General features: G+C 39.6%; 1 protein-coding gene across 2 annotated transcripts in view; it reads left to right on the top strand.

Moving 5' to 3' along the window:
- The window catches only part of CNTNAP5 (contactin associated protein family member 5), a gene marked incomplete at both ends in the record, with an annotated part of 877,051 nt that overhangs the window by 625,662 nt on the left and 231,289 nt on the right, over window positions 1–20,100 (top strand). For both annotated transcript variants that reach the window (XM_082841270.1, XM_082841269.1), the window contains one exon: window positions 7,831–8,031. In XM_082841270.1, the coding sequence (XP_082697396.1) occupies window positions 7,831–8,031 (201 nt within the window). The remainder of the gene's footprint in view (window positions 1–7,830; window positions 8,032–20,100) is intronic.

Genomic DNA, 20,100 nt, shown 5'->3' with positions numbered 1-20,100 from the left:
CCTTTAAAGGTTGAGGAGAAGGGGGCACGGATCCCCTCAGCAGAGGTTCCCAGATCTGTTTCCCCGCAATGAAGTGATGCGTCTGCTCCTTCCGAATCACTTCCTCAAAAGGGCTTGCGGGGCTTCCCTGGTGGCGCAGTGGTTGAGAGTCCGCCTGCCGATGCAGGGGAGACGGGTTCGTGCCCCGGTCCGGGAAGATCCCACGTGCCCTGGAGCGGCTGGGCCCGTGAGCCACGGCCGCTGAACCTGTGCATTCGGAGCCTGTGCTCCACAACGGGAGAAGCCACAACAGTGAGAGGTCCACATACCACAAAAAAAAAAAAAAAAAAAAAAAAAAAAAAAAAAAAAAGGCTTGTAGCAGTTCAACTCTGATTTCTAGTCGGGTACCCTGAGCCAGCCTCTGAGTTCAGCTCAGCGCTGTGCGTTTGATTAAACACTCACAGCATCACTGCTCAGTGGAGTATCTCCAGTTTACAGAAGCGGAGACTGAGGCTCAGAGAGGTTCCTGGTCTCTGCTGGGGTCAGGAATGTGGTCAGTGGCAGAGCTGGCAGCCCAGATCCATTGATCCCAAAGCCCTTGCTTGCCTCCATCGCATCTGCCTCTACTGGCTATGGAAGCCCTTTCTAAGCCGATATTTACTCAGCGGCCATTGCCGAAGATTTAAATGGGGAGAGGAGGGACAAACATATGAATAGTTAAATAACTCTCAATGCAAAATGACAAGAGATGGCATGGATGGTAAATGAGTGGCAGAGACAGTGCTTTGAGGATTATTTAAGCTGTCTTTACCCTTGGCATAGAAAATTCACTTTGTCAACATAGATAACTATACAAGAAGTGACCCCAGGGACCTTTCTGTAGACTTGCTTTATTACAATAGGAGTATAAGTGAATTGGCACACTTTTCAAAGGAGTGTAAGCAGCTCCCCACAGTGATTTAAGTTCAATTAAACTGGGTATTGACAATCTGTAGACTTCCTTCCAAGCATTGTGAGAGAAAAATTGAAGGTTTCTTTTCTGCCTCTGCAAAGTGACAGATATGTGTATAGAATGAAGTTTTATTAATCAGAGTTATCTCTTGTCTCTCTCTCTCTCTCTCTTTTTCCACTCTCCTCCTGTTTGTTCTTTCTTCTGAGTGGTGATCTCCATGGTAACAGATAGAACAGCTTATAGCATCTGTAATGACTATTATTAATAATAATAATGATCATCACAATGATAATACCGATCGGATAGAATGAGAGCCAAAATAAGAGAGTTAAATGGTGTCTCTGTATGTAAACAATTTACAGTTTCTGAAATGAGAGCGAGAGGGACCAGGCGGATCAACTAGAGCTCCAGGACGAAGGTTCCTAGAGGGCTTTCCTGGGGTGACAACGGGGAAAGATTTCACAGCAGGGATAAGGAAATAGAATATTCTGGAATATCCTGCCATTACTACTATGATGACTCTTTGTGAAACCTCTTTTGCTTTTCTCTTGATGATGTTGTTGACTGCGTGTATTTTGATCATATCACTTGAAAGTTCTTTTACATGTGAACCGTTACATAATACATGCTGTTGATTAGCCTCCTCTTGATGAAGATCTCCTGAAGTCTTACATGGCGTTCAATGCTAGCCAAGGTGCTGATGGTCTAAGGATGAATGACCTCTGTTGACCAGTCCATTCTCAAGGAAAACAGTGTATAGTCTATCGCCAGCCCCAACCCTGCCACCAACAGAACTCTGGGCATCCCCACTTACTTGTAATCTCAAGAGTACTTACAACAGCATGAGACATCTGTCATTCTCATGCATACCACGTTTTCCCCCAAATGATGGTAAACTTTTGAAGAAGTTAGGCAGTGCACTATCCTCCTGTGTATGTACCCTGGGGGCTATCACACAGTATACATAGAATGAGTGATACATTTCACATCCTGGGAGATCTCAGCTTTGTAAGGAGATAGACTTGAAAGCTAAATTCACAAAGCAACACGGGAAATGCTTTACTAGTCTTCATAAGAACCCATTGTCATATCTTTGACATGAAGCCTTGGACCTTTATAACACATGCTATTTGATGGCCTATGGCCTGTAATTCCTTTATGCTTAAAGGTGGCATGATGCCTTGTGTGGATTTGGGTTATGGCATCATTTATGCTCAGGCAAGTGCATTGGGCTGAATGCTGCTTTTAAAAAGCAAATATTTTATTTTTATTTTTTAATGAGATATAATTGGCATACAACTTTGTGTAAGTTTAAGATGTACAATGTGTTGATTTGATACATTTATATATTACAATATGATTATCGTGGTAGCATTAGCTAACACCTCTATTATGTCACATAATTATCTTTTATTTTTTCTGGTGGGAACCGTTAAGATCTAGTCTCTTAGCAACTTTGAAGTTTATAATACAGTGCTGTTGACTATAATCATTATGCTGTGCATTCGATATCTAGAACTTATTTGCTAGTCACAAGTTTGTACCCTTAATTAACATCTCTCCATTTTTCCAAAGCTATAGTAAGTAAAACAGTATGGTATTGGCACAAAAATAGCCACATATACCAGTAGAACAGAACAGAGAGCCCAGAAATAAACCCTCATATAAACGATCAATTGATATTTGACAAGGGAGCCAAATATACTCAATGGGTAAAGGACAGTCTCTTCAATAAATAGTGTTGGGAAAATGAAAAAGCCCATGCAGAATGAAATTGGACCCCTATCTTATACCACTCAAAAATTAACTTGAAAAGGATTAAAGGCTTCAACAGAAGACCTAATAGCATAAAAACCTAGAAGAAAACATAAGGAAGAAGTCCCTTTGACACTGGTCTTGGCAAAGATTTTTTGACTATGACAGCAAAAGCCCAAGCAACAAAAGAAAAAAATCAGCAAGTGAGACTACATCAGACTAAAAAGCTTCTGCACAGGAAAAGAAATAGTCAACAAAATTAAAAAGCAATCTAGGGAATGAGAGAAACTATTTGCAAACCATCTATTTGATTAAAAAAACAAATATTTTAAATACACAGTAACTAATTTTAGAATAACTAAGATCCTTAGTGAATTGAATAGGTTTCTGCCAGTTCAAAAACTCTTCAAATGCAGTCCTCTCTTAAGCAGAGAATTTGTCTTGGGTAACTCAGTACATGTATTCCTTTAAGCAAGTTAGAAAGATGGGGCTCTGTTTTTCATCATGGGACTGAATACAGTAGAAGAAAGAATAGAAAATGAACTGGGTAGCAAACCGTGGTATCAAGGGCAATGATTTTCTAGGTTTCTGGGTCTATGAGGACTAAACGACAAATTCTGTTTTAGACATCTGCAGAAATGCAAGGGATGAAAATAAATATAGAGACACATGAGGCTATTTCAGAGTGAAAAGATAATTGGACAAGATGATAATCATTTATTATATACAGCGGCGGCTATATTACAAGAAACTGCAGTCCAGACCTCTAGCTAACCTCATTTGCCAGATGAATTTCCCACCCCCAACCCTCTAAGGAATGAAGTCCCCTTCCTCATTTTAATGTCATCGAAAAATTCGAACATAAAGATTCTTTACTCTTTTGCATGCCAGACAACAAGTTATGGGTCCATGTAAAGCAAGATTCCGAATCAGTATAATATCATCATTGATGGAAAGATTAATATAAATATCCCATTTACCAATGAGGAAACTTCAGAGATGTATATAACTTGTCCAAAGTCTTACTGCTGGAGCAGAACATAGATGCCCATCATATGGGCTAGTTTCTAAAGCCAGAAGTCTCACGGTACCTTGAGCCCTAGATGCATCTCTAGAGACTAGAACTTAGGGTGGATGTCCTGTGGTGGAGGGCAGGTACTGGAGACAGGTCAGCCAAGGTGGGTGTATGGAGCCTGGAGAACTTTATGATGCTCTGCCAATCATAGCATTTAGACGATTTACTCCACAGTCTCTGCATGAAAATGGACCGACTTGAGTTACAGGGAAACCTCTGCTGGTTTCCTTGTGTGGGACTCCAAGTTCACAGAACTGCCAGAGGGAAGCATTTCCTGTTCTGGGTCTTTTGAATGTGTTTTCCCCATGGGTCTGCAGAGAGAAGGCAAGGCTCACAGTGCCTCCCCTTTGCCCCCTTTAGGTGTTTGTGGGTCTTACTCTCTGGTCAGGGTAAGAACCGTGTTAATACAAGTGACCATGAGAGCTCTAAGAGACCAGTCAAGACTTCTTCTTTTTGATGCTGTTGTTAATATCAGCATCTGATATCTGTGAGCTCCTTGAGTTGGAGATGTTATATACCTTTATCTAAGAGGTACACACAGACTTCTGTTGAATGTCATTATTTAGTTAATAAAGGAGCTTCTCACACTAATCCCCTCACTTAAATCTTTACAACCACCTTCTACAGTTGGCATCATTGCTGTTTTTTTTTAAGTATTACTGATGAGGAAACTGAACTTTAGAGAAGTAATCATTTGACCAAGGATGCTTAACCAGGAAGTGTAGAGCTGGCACACAAATCCAGATCTTCTGGCTTCAGAATCCAAGCTGTGTCCACTAATCTCCACTGTGCACTGACCAAATGTACCATCTTGAACATTTAGCTCATGGGTCTAATTTTATTTAAAGTATATATAGGTCCATGAATGGATCTCCCTCCATCCACCTAAAAGACTATTCAAAATGAATCTTACTTGTTTGAAAATCCTTCACCTAGACCTTCCCTAGCTAAGACCACCTCACCTGTCCCCATCCAATTCCAAGCGTCAGGAATATCAACCATCAAAGCTGCCTCTCCTGAGTGGCACTGACCCCTGGCCTTTCATGTTTTGTCAGGGTTCAGGGCTTAATCTGCATTGCTACCCAGGAAGTGGGGGAAAAAATAGAACGTGAGAAAAAATAATATCCAATTGTCTCCTTGTTTTTAGCCTTTATGTTGCTCTCTCCCAGGAGGAAAATACTGAGAGGACAAAGGGCATCTTTGAAATGAAAGCCAGCTAACGGACCCTAGGTTTCGAGTAATCGTCTTTCTTCCTGTCGCTCAGACTGTGCTTGTGATGTCTGTTAAGTGAAATGTGGGGACCCTTTGGAGATCTTAGTAGTTCCTTTGTATCTTCTGTATATTGCATGTATCAAAAAGGACCAAGAGTTGAACTATTAAAACCAGTTCACTGTCAGGGCCAGAATGTGGGGTTTGCAATATTTGTGGCTTTAAGATAAAAAACTGTCTCTCTGACATGGCTTCCTTTTCCATCTTGCCAAAGATAGAATATGGTTTTGGAACAATGAGCTAATGAGTGAACAAATAAGAAAATTGATAATGAATGTATGATCAATGGATGCATATATAGATATGAAAAATCAGTGTACATTTGGAAGGAAATCCACATTTATATGATTTAATGATGCTATGTGGACCACTTTGGGAATCAGAAAGATTGGATGAATTGAGACTGGGGACAAGTTTACTTTCTCTCCCCTTCTTACATTTATATCTATATTTATATCCAGTATCTATATTTATACTCTTATCTATGATTATTATCAGTACCGGAGACGATGTACATAAAATTTCCTAGTATGAAACAGTAGTATACCATCTATTATTAGAAATTAGATTTCCATTTCTTCTGAGCACCGTGGACATTTCAAAATCAGCAGTTTTTATTTCTCCCTCTACAGTATTGCATGATTGAGCAATTACTTTCTTTGGTTATTTTATTGACATTTGTCTATATTGGCACCAACATTTTTGGAGTTTCCAGTTAATTATTTATGTAACATTATTATTTTTACCAATATGAATCATGTTTTATTTTTGCTTTCAAAGTCAAAATCCAAAAACCTTCATTCGATTATTTTATAGACTTTATGGAAAATGTAATTTTGTCTCGATTAAACATTGGAGACATGTGGGTTATCAGGGGGCTGGTTTTAGGAAATAGTGTTAAGATGAATCGGAATGTTTGAGCAGAGTTCAATTTTATGCTGCAAGAAACATTTCCATTTTTAGGAATTGGGAAAATACTTTAGAGAGAATTGAGAGCAAACTTTCTCTTCCTCCTCTTTCTAACATATTAAAACTGAAGTACAGGGCGATGAAGTTATTTATCCCAAGTCATATACAGAGTTGGGGTAGAGAACATATTAATACTGGGGATCCTGGTTGCCAGTTTTTTTCTGCTTCTTCTTCTCCTTCTCCTTCTTCTCATTCTCATGGCCAACAGCCACGATCCTGCTTCTAAGTAGTACTAGTTAGAAATAGTGGTTACGGGCAGTAAATATGCTCACCATTCTTGTCTAACAGATATGCCTTGGGTCCTTCCTCTACTTCCTAGACCTTGGTTTCCTCATTTGTAAAACTAAGTGGGTGAGAGAGGAAGGAAACCATGTGACTTCTGGGCAAGGTTCTTTTTCAGCTCTGCACATCTATGAAGAGTGATGACGTTATTATGTGGGCAAGATTCTCAGATGACAGAAGCTTCTCAAGTCTTCCTATTTCCTCTTTCTCTTTATCCGTAAGCATGTTCAGAATTCAATTCTATGTTCAATTGCCGTAAATGTTTCAGTCTATTATTCCAGAATGTCTGATCGTGCCTTGTGACTTCTTTTTTTTAAACTGATGATTAAACTGAGCCCCAGAAAAGTGAAGTGACTTGTCCAAGCTTGTTGTTAGTAGAATAGGTTTCAAGTCAGATCTCTCAGGCTCTAAAACTGAAATTCATCTCCTTTCTTTGCCTTCCATTCTTACCTATAATAGGTAAAATATGTTCTCCATCCCTGACCCACAGGGTCTCATCTCTGCATGTTGTTTTAATGTAAACCTGTTAAAATATTTTTGGCAAGTAGAAGTGGCATGGCGAATAAATATTAACGAACTGCAGTTAAGTACCTTGCGTGTTCAGTATCTATTACACAATCTCATCCTTGTTATGATGTGTATTTCACAGATACTTTCTGTGTATAAGTCTTATTTTCAACGTGGTACTTATGATTCTCTGAGACAATGATCTATGCTAGTTTTTCTCTTGTGAGGAAGTGTGTGTGTCAATATCTGGATGTAGGGGCATTGGAGTCAGACATCCTGGGTTCCAATTCTTGCTTAGACATTAACTATGTAATCTTAGGAAAACTGCTTAATTTTCCTTATTCACTTTTCCCTCAGTTTTGATGTGGCAGGATCGACTCCCTTCTGATTTAGACAATGCCAATTTTATTTTATTTATTTATGTAGTTAATATTATGAACAGTTAACATTTAACTTTTGTTCATTTAATTACCAACATTTTGTGCATTCGACAGCTTGTCAGTGATCTATGTTTTTGTGTGTATGTGATCGCCAGGATAATTACATTCAAGGATATTTAGTTATATTCTACTTCTGGTCACAGAGTATCTAATTTCTCAACTTCTAAGTTCTTCCCCATCCAAATTGTCCTTTCCCACAACAGATGAATTCATTTCTTTTTATTCTTGTTCTACCTGTTGTCTACCTATTTGTGTTTCTTTCTGTTCTAGTTCCATGGCTTTGCATAGATCGTGTCCATTTTAAATGAGATAATGAACATTAAATGCTTAGCCTAGAGACTGTGGAGTACAGACATCACAAATTTAGCTCTTAAGATAATTAACCCTCACACTAACTCTGGGTAGAACTCTGGGAGAAACAAACATTCTCCGGCCAAATTCTTTGCATGAGTAGAGTACTTGAGTGGCCGTTAGTTGATGCACATCCAGCCACCATCCATCACACTGCAAGCATGATTGTCTTTTTTTTTTTCTTTCCAGCCTTTTGGAGGTCTATAAGCATGATCCTCTTTTGACCTTCCTTGGTTGTGTTTTCTGGGCAGAGGACAAGATCTGGACATTGGTGCAGCACAACAACACGGAGCTGACCCATGTGCGAGGTGCCAACGCTGAGAAGCCCTACTCCATGACCTTGGACTACGGAGGCAGCTTGGAGCAGCTGGAGGCCGTGATTGACGGCTCGGAGCACTGTGAACAGGAGGTGGCCTACCACTGCAAGAGGTCCCGCCTGCTCAACACGCCAGGTAAGAACTACTCCTGCCCAGGCCCCTTTGTGAAGGCCATGCAGGATGACTGCATTGTGGCAGTTGGGCCCTGAAACCCTGGAATACGTAGGAGAGGGGGGTTTGCCAAAAATGGGGCTGCAACTACAATGGTTCCTTATGCAATGAGAGAAATGCCACCAGGAGAGACTCCTGATGGACTCGTCCTTGCTCTGATACCCAGGGTGTGACCTCGAGGGCGTTCTGTAACCTCTCAAGATTTTCTCTCCATCTTCAAAAAAGGGGCAGTGACAACACCCATCTTGCAATCGTGGTGAGAATGGAAAGTTTCTTGAGATCAGTGGCACTCAAAGAGAGCATTTGAGTTAGACGTAGGAAGTGTGAAAGCGGAAATGGTATTTCTGGCAGACGAGAAAGCAGCAAAGATCTCAGCACACTCACCAAAGAGCAATGAGTTGTGTCTGGTGCAAAGGAAACATAGCGGAGCAGTATTAGGCAAGGAGGTCAACAGGGAAAGCGGCCACATCCTGTGTGTTTGCAGTACTCACGTTACCTGAAAAGTGCAGGCCTTAATGGAAATGACTCTTCTTTTAAAATAAAGTTTACTTCTAGGAAAAATTATATTAACTGTATTTATATATTTTTTTGTTCTCTTACGGTTAGTTTTTAGCGTGAATGGCTGATAAAGGGTTGCAAAAAAACCTTGTAGGATTGCTTACCAAAACCCGAAAGGGTTTGCACAACGTCAGGAGGGCTTTGTCAAAGTTGATGCATGCCCTGGGAGTCAGTCATTTCTGTGCATATCAGTTCATCATTCATGGCAGAAAAAAGGGGGAAAAAAATGGCTGAGTAGCACAAGGATGTGGAATATCCAAGAAAGGGTGTCAGAATCTTTAGCCTCAAGGAACTTATGATCCTTGAAAGTGAGGAATTTTGAAAGGATTGAGGAAATTAGACAATGAAATGTCAAACAAGCAGAAGTGCTAGAAACCTAACTAAATAGAGCCCACCCACTGCCTCACTGATCTAGAATCCTTAGGGAAGAATTGTCCCACATAAGTGAATTTTCCAGATAACTGTCACTTACCCCTTTAAGCACCGAAAATGTTTTTAAAGAATTTTTAACTATTTGAAATGGAAATCTTTCTCAACTGGATCACATGCTTCCTTGCCTTCTTAAACAGAGAATTCTGAACATGAAGTGTCACCTTTTCTTGATGACTCAGGATCATCATTGTGAACATCAGTGACTGTACTGTCCTTGGACTCAGCAATGCTTGCAGGGCTGATTCAGAGGCCCTGCTTGGGGTCCCTTTTACCAGGATCCTCAGAGAGTCAGTGTTTGTGTGTGTTCAGATTTCGCTCTCTCCTGGCTGTCAAGCCTGCATGTGTGACTCAGCACTCTTTGCAGAGAGTCTGTGTCCACAAAACCATCCTAACCTCTTATGATTGTGTTGCTTCTAGTTTCCTAACGTTTGGCTTGGTGGAACTTTGGGAAAAATGGGATTATGTTCATTCTGACCATGGGATTTCCTTTAGTATATACATCCTGTGATATCAGTTTGGCTTTACTGTTGCCTTTGTATGATTTTTTTTTAATCTTTATTGGAGTGTAATAGCTTTACAGTGTTGTGTTAGTTACAAAGTGAATCAGCTATATGTATACATGTAACCCCATGTCCCCTCCCTCTTGAGTCTCCTTCGCACCCTCCCTATCCCACCCCTCTAGGTGGTCACAAAGCACCGAGCTGATCTCCCTGTGCGATGCAGCTGCTCCCCACTAGCTGTCTATTTTATATTTGGTAATGTATATATGTCCATGCCACGCTCTCACTTTGTCCCAGCTTACCCTTCCCCCTCCCCATGTCCTCAAGTCCATTCACTACATCTGCATCTTTATTCCTGTCCTGCCCCTAGGTTCATTAGAACCTTTTTATTTTTTAGATTCCATATATATGTGTTAGCATACAGTATTTCTTTTTCTCTTTCTGACCTCACTCTGTATAACAGACTCTAGGCCCATCCACCTCACTACAAATAACTCAATTTCGTTTCTTTTTATGGCTGAGTAATATTCCATTGTATATATGTGCCACATCTTCTTTATCCATTCATCTGTTGATGGACACTTAGGTTGCTTCCATGTCCTGGCCATTGTAAATAATGCTGCAATGAACATTGTGGTACATGACTCTCTTTGAATTATGGTTTTCTCAGGGTATATGCCCAGTAGTGGGATTGCTGGGTCATATGGTAGTTCTATTTTTAGTTTTTTGAGGGAACCTCCATACTGTTCCCCATAGTGGCTGTATCAATTTACATTCCCACAACAGTGCTAGAGGGTTCCCTTTTCTCCACACCCTCTCTAGCATTTATCGTTTGTAGATTTTTTGATGATGGTCATTCTGACTGGTGTGAGGTGATAACTCATTGTAGTGTTGATTTGCATTTCTCTAATGATTAGTGATGTTAAGCATCCTTTCATGTGTTGGCAATATGTATGTCTTCTTTGGAGAAACGTCTATTTAGGTCTTCTGCCCATTTTTGGATTGGGTTGTTTGTCTTTTTGATATTTAGCTGCATGAGCTGCTTGTATATTTTGGAGATTAATCCGTTGTCAGTTGCTTCATTCACAAATATTTTCTCCCATTCTGAGGGTTGTCTTTTCGCCTTGTTTATAGTTTCCTTTGCCGTGCAAAAACTTTTAAGTTTCATTAGGTCCCATTTATTTATTTTTGTTTTTATTTCCATTTCTCTAGGAGGTGGGTCAGAAAGGATCTTGCTGTGATTTATGTCATAGAGTGTTTTGCCTCTGTTTTCCTCTAAGAGTTTTATAGTGTCTGGCCTTACATTTAGGTCTTTAATCCATTTTTAGTTATTTTTGTGTATGGTGTTAGGGAGTGTTCTAATTTCATTCTTTTACATGTAGCTGTCCAGTTTTCCCAGTGCCACTTATTGAAGAGGCGTTCTTTTCTCCATTGTATATTCTTGCCCCCTTTATCGAAGATAAGGTGGCCATATGTGCATGGGTTTATCTCTGGGCTTTCTATTCTGTTCCATTGATCTATATTTCTGTTTTTGTGCCAGTACCATACTGTCTTGATTGCTGTAGATTTGTAGTATAGCCTGAAGTGAGGGACCCTGATTCCTCCAGCTCCATTTTTCTTTCTCAAGATTGTTTTGGCTATTCGGGGTCTTTTGTGTTTCCATGCAAATTGTGAAATTTTTTGTTCTACTTCTGTGAAAAATGCCGTTGGTAGTGTGATAGGGATTGCACTGAATCTGTAGATTGCTTTGGGTAGTATAGTCATTTTCACAATGTTGATTCTTCCAATCCAAGAACATGGTATATCTCTCCATCTGTTGTGTCGTCTTTAATTTCTTTCATCAGTGTCTTATAGTTTTCTGCATACATGTCTTTTGTCTCCTGAGGTAGGTTTATTCCTAGATATTTTATTATTTTTGTTGCAGTGGTAAATGGGAGTGTTTCCTTAATTTCTCTCTCAGATTTTTCATCATTAGTGTATAGGAATGCAAGAGATTTCTGTGCATTAATTTTGTATCCTGCTACTTAACCAAATTCATTGATTAGTTCTAGTAGTTTTCTGGTAGCATCTTTAGGATTCTCTATGTATAGTATCATGTCATCTGCAAAGAGTGACAGTGTTACTTCTTCTTTCCAATTTGGATTCCTTTTATTTCTTTTTCTTCTCTGATTGCTGTGGCTAAAACTTCCAAAACTATGTTGAATAAACCATTAGCCAAACTCATCAAGAAAAAAAGGGAGAATACTCAAATTAAAGGAATTAGAAAAGAAAAAGAAGTAACAGCTGACACTACAGAAATACAAAGGATCATGAGAGACTACTACAAGCAACTATATACCAATAAAATGGACAATCTGGAAGAAATGGACAAATTCTTAGCAAAGCACAACCTTCTGAGACTGAACCAGGAAGAATTAGAAAATATAAACAGACCAATCACAAGCACTGAAATTAAAACTCTGATTAAAAACTTTCTGACAAAAAAAAGCCCAGGACCAGTTGGCTTCACAGGTGAATTCTATCAAACATTTAGAGAAGAGCTAACACCTATCCTTTTCAAACTCTTCCAAAATATAGAGGAGGGAGGAACACTCGCAAACTCATTCTACAAGGCCACCATCACCCTGCTACCAAAACCAGACAAAGATGTCACAAAGAAAGAAAACTACAGGCCAATATCACTGATGAACATAGATGCAAAATTCCTCAACAAAATAGTAGCAAACAGAATCCAACAGCCCATTGAAAGGATCATACGCCATGATCAAATGGGGTTTATCTCAGGAATGCAAGGATTCTTCAATATATACAAATCAATCAATGTAATACACCATATTAACAAATTGAAGGCTAAAAACCATATGATAATCTCAATAGATGCAAAAAATTCTTTTGACAAAATTCAACACCCATTTATGATAAAAACTCTCCAGAAGGTAGGCATAGAGAGAACCTACCTCACCATAATAAAGGCCATATATGACAAACCCACAACCAACATCTTTCTCAGTGGTGAAAAAATAAAAGCATTTCCTCTAAGTTCAGGAATAAGACAAGGTTGCCCACTCTCACCACTCTTGTTCTTTTTTTTAAATTGAAATATAGTTGATTTACAATGTTATATTAATTTTAGGTGTAAGCAAAGTGATTCAGATATACATACATATATATATATATACATATATATATATATATTCTTTTTCATATTCTTTTCCCTTATAGGTTATTACAAAATATTGAGTATAGTTTCCTATGCTATACTATACATAGCTATATAGGACCTGTATTTTGAATACTATAGGTCCTTGTTGGTTATCTATTTTATATATAGTAGTGTATATCTGTTAATCCCAAACTCCTAAGGTAACCTCTACTTCCCCTTTGGTAACCATAAGTTTGCTTTCTGTCTGGAGTCTGTTTCTGTTTTATAAATAAGTTCATTTGTATCATTTTTTTAGATTCCACATATAAGTGATATCATTTTATATTTGTCTTTCTGTGTCTGACTTACTTCACTTAGTATGATCATCTCTAGGTCCATTCATGTTGCTGCAAGTGGCATTATTTCATCCTTTTTTATGGCTGAGTAGTATTCCATTGTATATTTGTACCACATCTTCTTTACCCATTCATCAGTCGATGGACATTTAGGTTGTTTCCATATGTTAGCTATTGTGAATAGTACATGCTGTTTTTCTAACTCAGCTGTCATAAATTCCCTGAGCACATTTGGGTGGGAGGGCATGACCTAATCACCTTCCAAAGTCCCCACCTCTTGATACCATCACACTGGGGGGTTAGAATTCCAACACATGAATTTTTGAGGGACAAACATTCTGTCCATAACAGGCACACACTTGCAGGGATGTTTTCCTAATTTCCCTAATTATTAAGGCAATCCCATCCCCCTGGGGAAGGCCAGAGAGAGAAAGGAGAGGCTAGAGACCATCTTCTCCTTTCCTGCCTTCCCTCTGGAAGAGTTGGGTAAGGGTCTTCCTTACCTGCTGAAGCCAAGGTCCCCCCCCGTGAAACTGTTTTACTAACTGTATTTGTCACACACACAGTATACAAATATCTTTCCACGTCAGTAAATATGACTTTATACCATAATGTTTTTAAGAACAGAGTCTTCCGTTATATGGATGTACCAAATGGATACACAAGATTAACAAATCTATTTTGGACATTTAGATTGTATCCATTTTCTCACTATTACAGATGATGCAAGAACATTTTTGCACATAGATCTTTATGTATAAAACCAATTATATCCTTAGGATAAATTCCTTGGTGTGCCGTTACCAGGGCAAAGCGTGTGCATATTTTTAAGACTTTTGCCATATTGACATCTGCAGTGTAACAAGGTTATACCAATTATTACTCTAAACATCACTGTGGGATTTGAGTGCCCATCTCCCAGCAATAGGTATTATCACCTTATTTCAACTTTGACAATCTGATAAATGCAGAGGAGGATCAAAGACAATTATAAATATTTTTTTATTAATTAAAATATCCCGTAGCTTATTGGAAACTACTGGTAGCCAGGATTAGTAGAAGCAATAAAATATCACGAATTGTGGCTACCGTGGACTCAAACCAATAAGAGGAGTATGTGAAGGATGCCTTCTTGCTATAGGTTTTCCCCCGTACCATACACAATAGATTATAAAGGGAGGAAATAAAAGAAGGCAAAATGAAAGAAATATAAATAATTGTTCAAATGGCCACCAATGACTAAGCATTTCTAATATTTAAGGATGTCTGTGGGGAACTGTATAAGCATGATCTCTAATCCAAACAGCAGTTCTGCGTAGTAAGGGTTGTTATCCGATCTGGCATTTCAGGAAACAGAACCTCAGAGAGGGTAAGATGCTTGATCAGTGCCACGTGGCTGGGGAGGGGCAGATCTGGTTCTTATACCCAGATCCACCTGAGGTCAAAGCAAGGAAAATAAGGACCTACTGTGCAGCACAGGGAACTCTACTCAATACTCTGGCCTCTATGGGGAAAGAATCTAAAAAAGAGGGAATATATGTATATGTATAACTGAGTCATGTTGCTGCATACCCGAAACTAACACAATGTTGTAAATCAATTATACTCTAATAAAAATTAAGAAAAAAAAGCAAGGATATGATTTCCGATACATCATGCAAAAAACAAAAGTTAAAAGGAAATGGGGTCGTCAGGGAACACATCAGTTTGTATGATTTTCCTTGTTTTGTAAGAAAATGCAGATGGAGACAGAGGCAAGTCACCAGAGCCACCTCTGCTAAGCTGTGTGATTGTCAGGGTGTCTTGAAGGGGACAATTCCTCGGCAGCCTCACAGGTTGGCAGCGTCCTCGCTCACACGCTGCAGCTTCTGTGGCCCACGTGGCCCTGTGGATCCCAAACAGCATCACCAAAGTCTCCTTCTGCCTCCTTCAGTCTGTTCTTGCCTCTGGCTCTGGTTCCATTCTTCTAGCAGCAACGGAAGCAGAAAGAGAGGGAAGACGGGCAGGATTAGGTCAGGCCTGGTTCACCACTGTGTCTTTTTCATTTAGTTAGTGACTGAACCATGACACTGTCATTTTCTGACAGTTTCCTCAGATATTCTTCCCCAGAGCTGCTGATAAGTGCCAGCCAATGAAATGTGTCATCTATCTCTTTAACTGAAGGTTTATACTAGAAACTCTGCAAAGGACCACAATTCCAAGCCCTTGGGGTCCAGGGGAAAAGTGTCTTCTTTATTCCCATAAATCTTTGTAGTTGTATTTGCTTGCTGCTTCTTACCCTGAGCTTGATGCAGGGCTGAGACTCTGTGCTAAAGAGCAGCTTCCGAGACAGGATTTCTCACCCTGCCAGTGCTCAGAAGTATCCTGTCACAGGGTGAGGAGGTGGCCACTTGTTCCCAGGAGCAAAGGCTGCCCCGGTTATTCCCTAGACTTTTCTCCTGGTCAGCACCTCCATAGGAATTTTGCCTGAGGCCAGACCCAGAAGATATCATGTGATAAGAGTATAAAATAAAATAAATTTTTTTGATGATAGCCATTCTGGCTGGTATGAGGTGATATCTCAATGTAGTTTTGATTTGCATTTCTCTAATAATTAGCGATGTTGAGCATCTTTTCATGTGCCTCTTGGCCATCTGTATGTCTTCTTTGGAGAGATATCTATTTAGGTCTTCTGCCCATTTTTTGACTGGGTTGTTTGTGTTGATGATATTAAGCTTCATGAGCTGTTTGTAAATTTTGGAGACTAATCCCTTGTCGGTCACATCAAAGGGGGCCTACTGTGTGGCACAGGGAGCTCTGCTCAATGTAGTGTAACAGCCTAAATGGGAGAGGAGTTTGAAAGGGAATAGATATATACATATGTATAACTGAATCACTTTGCTGCACACCTGACACTAACACAACATTGCTAATCAACTATCCTCCAATATAAAATAAAAAGTTTAAAAAAAAATGAAATAGAATCCAGTTCCAGAAACAGAGGACAGAAAAAAAAAATCTTGAGGCCAGGGCCTAGAAGATGCTTTAATCACATGGCCAATTTGCTCTGTAACCCACAACTCCCCCGGAAGGAGGAAGATATTGAGAGGGGCAGAGGAAGGAGACCACCTCGGGAAGCTGAGTGCCCAGGTCCTGGGGATAATGGAGATTGAGAGCCCTACCTTCCTCCACCTTCTCTTCTAATCATCTACATGATTAGAATCCCTAGAATCCCTCACTGGATTTGCTCATGGGGATGTAAGTATCTGGTGTATGTATCTTTTCACAGTTACCACTCTGTGTAGTGAAGGTGTATTTGGGAATGCCCTTCCCAATAAATCTGTGAGCTCACTAAGGCAGAGGTAAGAAGTCCGTCTTGATACACATGAAATCATTGGAAGTTCAGACCCCGTTACTTTGAAATCTAGTAGCCATGGACAGGCTGAGCTCAAATTTACTTTGGTTCTGAACAGGAAGGATTTGCCAAGCAAATCAGTCGTGCAAACAAGTTGTCGTGAGGATTGTTTAAGTTCCTCAGCAGACCTGATGATGGAGTGCCTGATAGCACATCAGAGTCCCCACTTCCCTGCCAGGAACGGTCTCCTATGCATTTATTCATGCAAACATGTGAGTGGTTTCCACCTGGAATCAATTTCTATACCTAGTTATGTTCCAATGATTTGGAACATAATAAAGTCCTACTTGTCTTAAAGTATTCTAAAATTCTCAAATTTCCTTTTATCCCTTAACTAATGATATTTTAGTGAGCATACAGCTAACTGGCCATATATATAATATGTGGTATATAGTTTAGACCATATATATATATATATATATATATATATATATATACACACACACTATAGTATGTATGAAAATATACATGCATTATTTATACACTATTTAGTGTGTGCTATATAATATATATTATGTAATGGTATATATATATTATATATATATATATATAATCTTTGTGTGTCCAAATAGATCTTTAAATGCACTTGGGTGTATAAACCCTCGTGTCCATCTGTAGTATTCAACTTCCAATGTGTACAAAACTAACACTTAGGTTTAGAAATCGAAGTAAGGAATTGTGATGCAGAAAAGGCAAATTACTGAGAGAAAAGAAATAGCACTTCAAGGTGCTCTGGAGTTTACTAAACGTAAAATTCTTTGTCCTCAATATTTTTACCAAACCAGATCATTTAACAGTTGATTAAATTTTCTTTCTTTCAAGAAATATTTATTGATTATCCATTATGTGCCACATACTTTTCTGGCCAGTGGGAATTAAACAGTGAAAAAAACCGGTGTTTCTGCCCATGTGATAGTAATAGGGATGACAGAAACAAACCAAACACACATGTGTGCATGTGCACACACAACATGCACGCGTGTGTGCACAAAATATGTGGGTGGAACTGACCCGAAAGTCCACGGTCTTTTCACTACACCAGGTTGTCACAGGAGCAATAGAATCAAAACCACAAAACTATGCTGTGACAACTGGAAGACAAAATACCAAGGAAGTATTTGAAATCTCCTTAATAAAAAGCTATTTCTACTTTATGTACAGCAGGAATCTATAAAGAAACTCGAGATTCCTATAATGCATACTCTTGGTATCACTACTCCTGCCAGTGATATTGGCTCTTGGCTACTAAGCTCCTTCTGTGTGCCAGGCATTTCGAACATTATTTTGCTTAATCCTCTCAAAGGCCTTATGAAGTTTGTATTATTTTCATTTTTAATGATGGAAGGGGAAGCTCTAAGAAGTTAGGTGGTTCATGCAAGGTCCTATGGCTACTAAGTGCTAGAGACTGGTTTCAAATACATGTCTCTCTGGCTTTCACTTCTATCTGCATTCTGGAAAAAAAAAAAAAGCCTCACAGAAAACATAGATAGGTCTCAAAGAGGAAAGGGTAATAATTTTAAAAAAAGGATTCAGGTATCCAAAGAAAAAATGTTCATCTTCTGTTCTGGTTATCAACAGTTATGTAACAAGGCAGCATAAAACTTCGTGGTTTAAAACAGTAGTAATTTTTAAAAAATTGTACAGCAAATTGATTCAGTTATGTATATACATGTATCTATTATTCTTTCCCATATAGGTTATTACAGAGTATTGAGTATAGTTCTCTGTGCCATACAGTAGGTCCTTGTTGGTTATCTATTTCATATATAGTCATGTGTATATGTTAATCCCAAACTTCTCATTTATCCCTTTCTCCCTTCCCCTTTTGTAACCATAAGTTTGTATTCTATGTCTGTGGGTCTATATCTGTTTTATAAGTTCATTTGTATCTTTTTTTTTTGAGATTCCACATATAAGCAATATCATATAATATTTGTCTTTGTCTGGCTTACTTCACTTAGTATGATAATCTCTATGTCCATCCACGTTGCTGCAAATGGCAATATTTCATTCATTTTTATGGCTGAGTAATATTCTATTGTATATATGTACCACATCTTCTTTATCCCTTCCTCTGTCAATGGGCATTTAGGTTGCTTCCATGTCTAGGCTATTGTAAATAGTGCTGCTGTGAACATTGGGGTGCATGTATCTTTTCGAATTATAGTTTTCTCTGGATATATGCACAGGAGTGGGATTGCTGGATCTTATAGTAATGCTATTTTTAGTTTTTTTTTTTTTTTTTTTTTTTGCGGTACACGGGCCTCTCGCTGCTGTGGCCTCTCCCATTGTGGAGCACAGGCTCCGGATGCGCAGGCCCAACGGCCATGGCCCATGGGCCCAGCCACTCCACGGCATGTGGGATCCTCCCGGACCGGGGCACGAACCTGTGTCCCCTGCATTGGCAGGCAGACTCCCAACCACTGCACCACCAGGGAAGCCCTACTTTTAGTTTTTTAAGGCACCTCCATACTGTTCTCCACAGTGGCTGCACCAATTTACATTCCCACCAACAGTGCAAGAGGGTTCCCTTCTCTCCACACCCTCTCCAGCATTTCTTATTTGTATACTTTTTGATGATGGCCATTCTGACTGATTTGAGGTGATAGCTCATTGTAGTTCTGATTTGCATTTTTTCTAATCATTAGTGATATCGAGTGATTTCATGTGCGTGTTGGCCATCTGTATGTCTTCTTTGGAGAAATGTCTATTTAGATCCTCTGCCTATTATTTATTTATTTTTTTGCTGTACGCAGGCCTCTCACTGTTGTGGCCTCTCCCGTTGCGGAGCACAGGCTCCGGACGCACAGGCCCAGCGGCCATGGCTTACAGGCCCAGCCACTCCGCGGCATGTGGGATCTTCCCGGACTGGGGCAAGAACCCGTGTCCCCTGCATCGGCAGGCGGACTCTCAACCACTGTGCCACCAGGGAAGCCCTGCCTATTTTTTTGATTGTGTTGTTTTTTTGTTTGATATTGAGTTCTATGAGCTTTTGTATATTTTGGAAATTAATTTCTTGTCGGTCCCATCATTTGCAAATATTTTCTCCCATTCATTTTGCCCATAAGTCTGCAGCTGGGGCAGGGTCCAGCAGGATGTGAGCTTCTCTGCCCTGCTCCACATCACCTGGGTCTGGGGCTCAGTCAGTGCTGACTGTGGGCTGGGACCTCAGTTGTATATGTGGTCTTTCCATGTGGCGATGTGACTTTCTCATAATATGGTGGGTAGGTTTCAGGGACCAACATCCCAAGAAACGGAATAAGCCAGGCAAAAGCTATATTGCATTTTATTCCCTAGCATTGGAAGTCAAGCAGTATTACTTTTGCAGCTTTCTAAATATTAGAAGACAGTCACTCAGGCTAGTCCTCGTTCAAAGGGAGGTAAATTTGATTCCCTCTTTTAAGGGGGTAAGTGTACAGATGTGTCTAAAATTACTATATCTTCTTCAGATTTTTGGATGAACAGTCAACTAGCTTAAGGAAACACAGCAAATGCATGGCAGAATCAGGAGTCAAACCCAAGTCTTTCCAACCTAGTGTAGGTTCTTTCACTCTGATGTCCTGCCAGCCACTGTTCAGCCACCAGTTCAGCCTGGAAATGTGTGTGACTCTCCACTTTTCTCTCTTTGGAACTTTTGTCTCCCCTAAAGTC

Source organism: Leucopleurus acutus (assembly GCF_964270905.1).
Source record: "Leucopleurus acutus genome assembly, chromosome: 6".
In the NCBI taxonomy this organism is placed as follows: Eukaryota; Metazoa; Chordata; class Mammalia; order Artiodactyla; family Delphinidae; genus Leucopleurus; species Leucopleurus acutus.
This window is presented reverse-complemented; position numbering and strand designations above follow the sequence as displayed.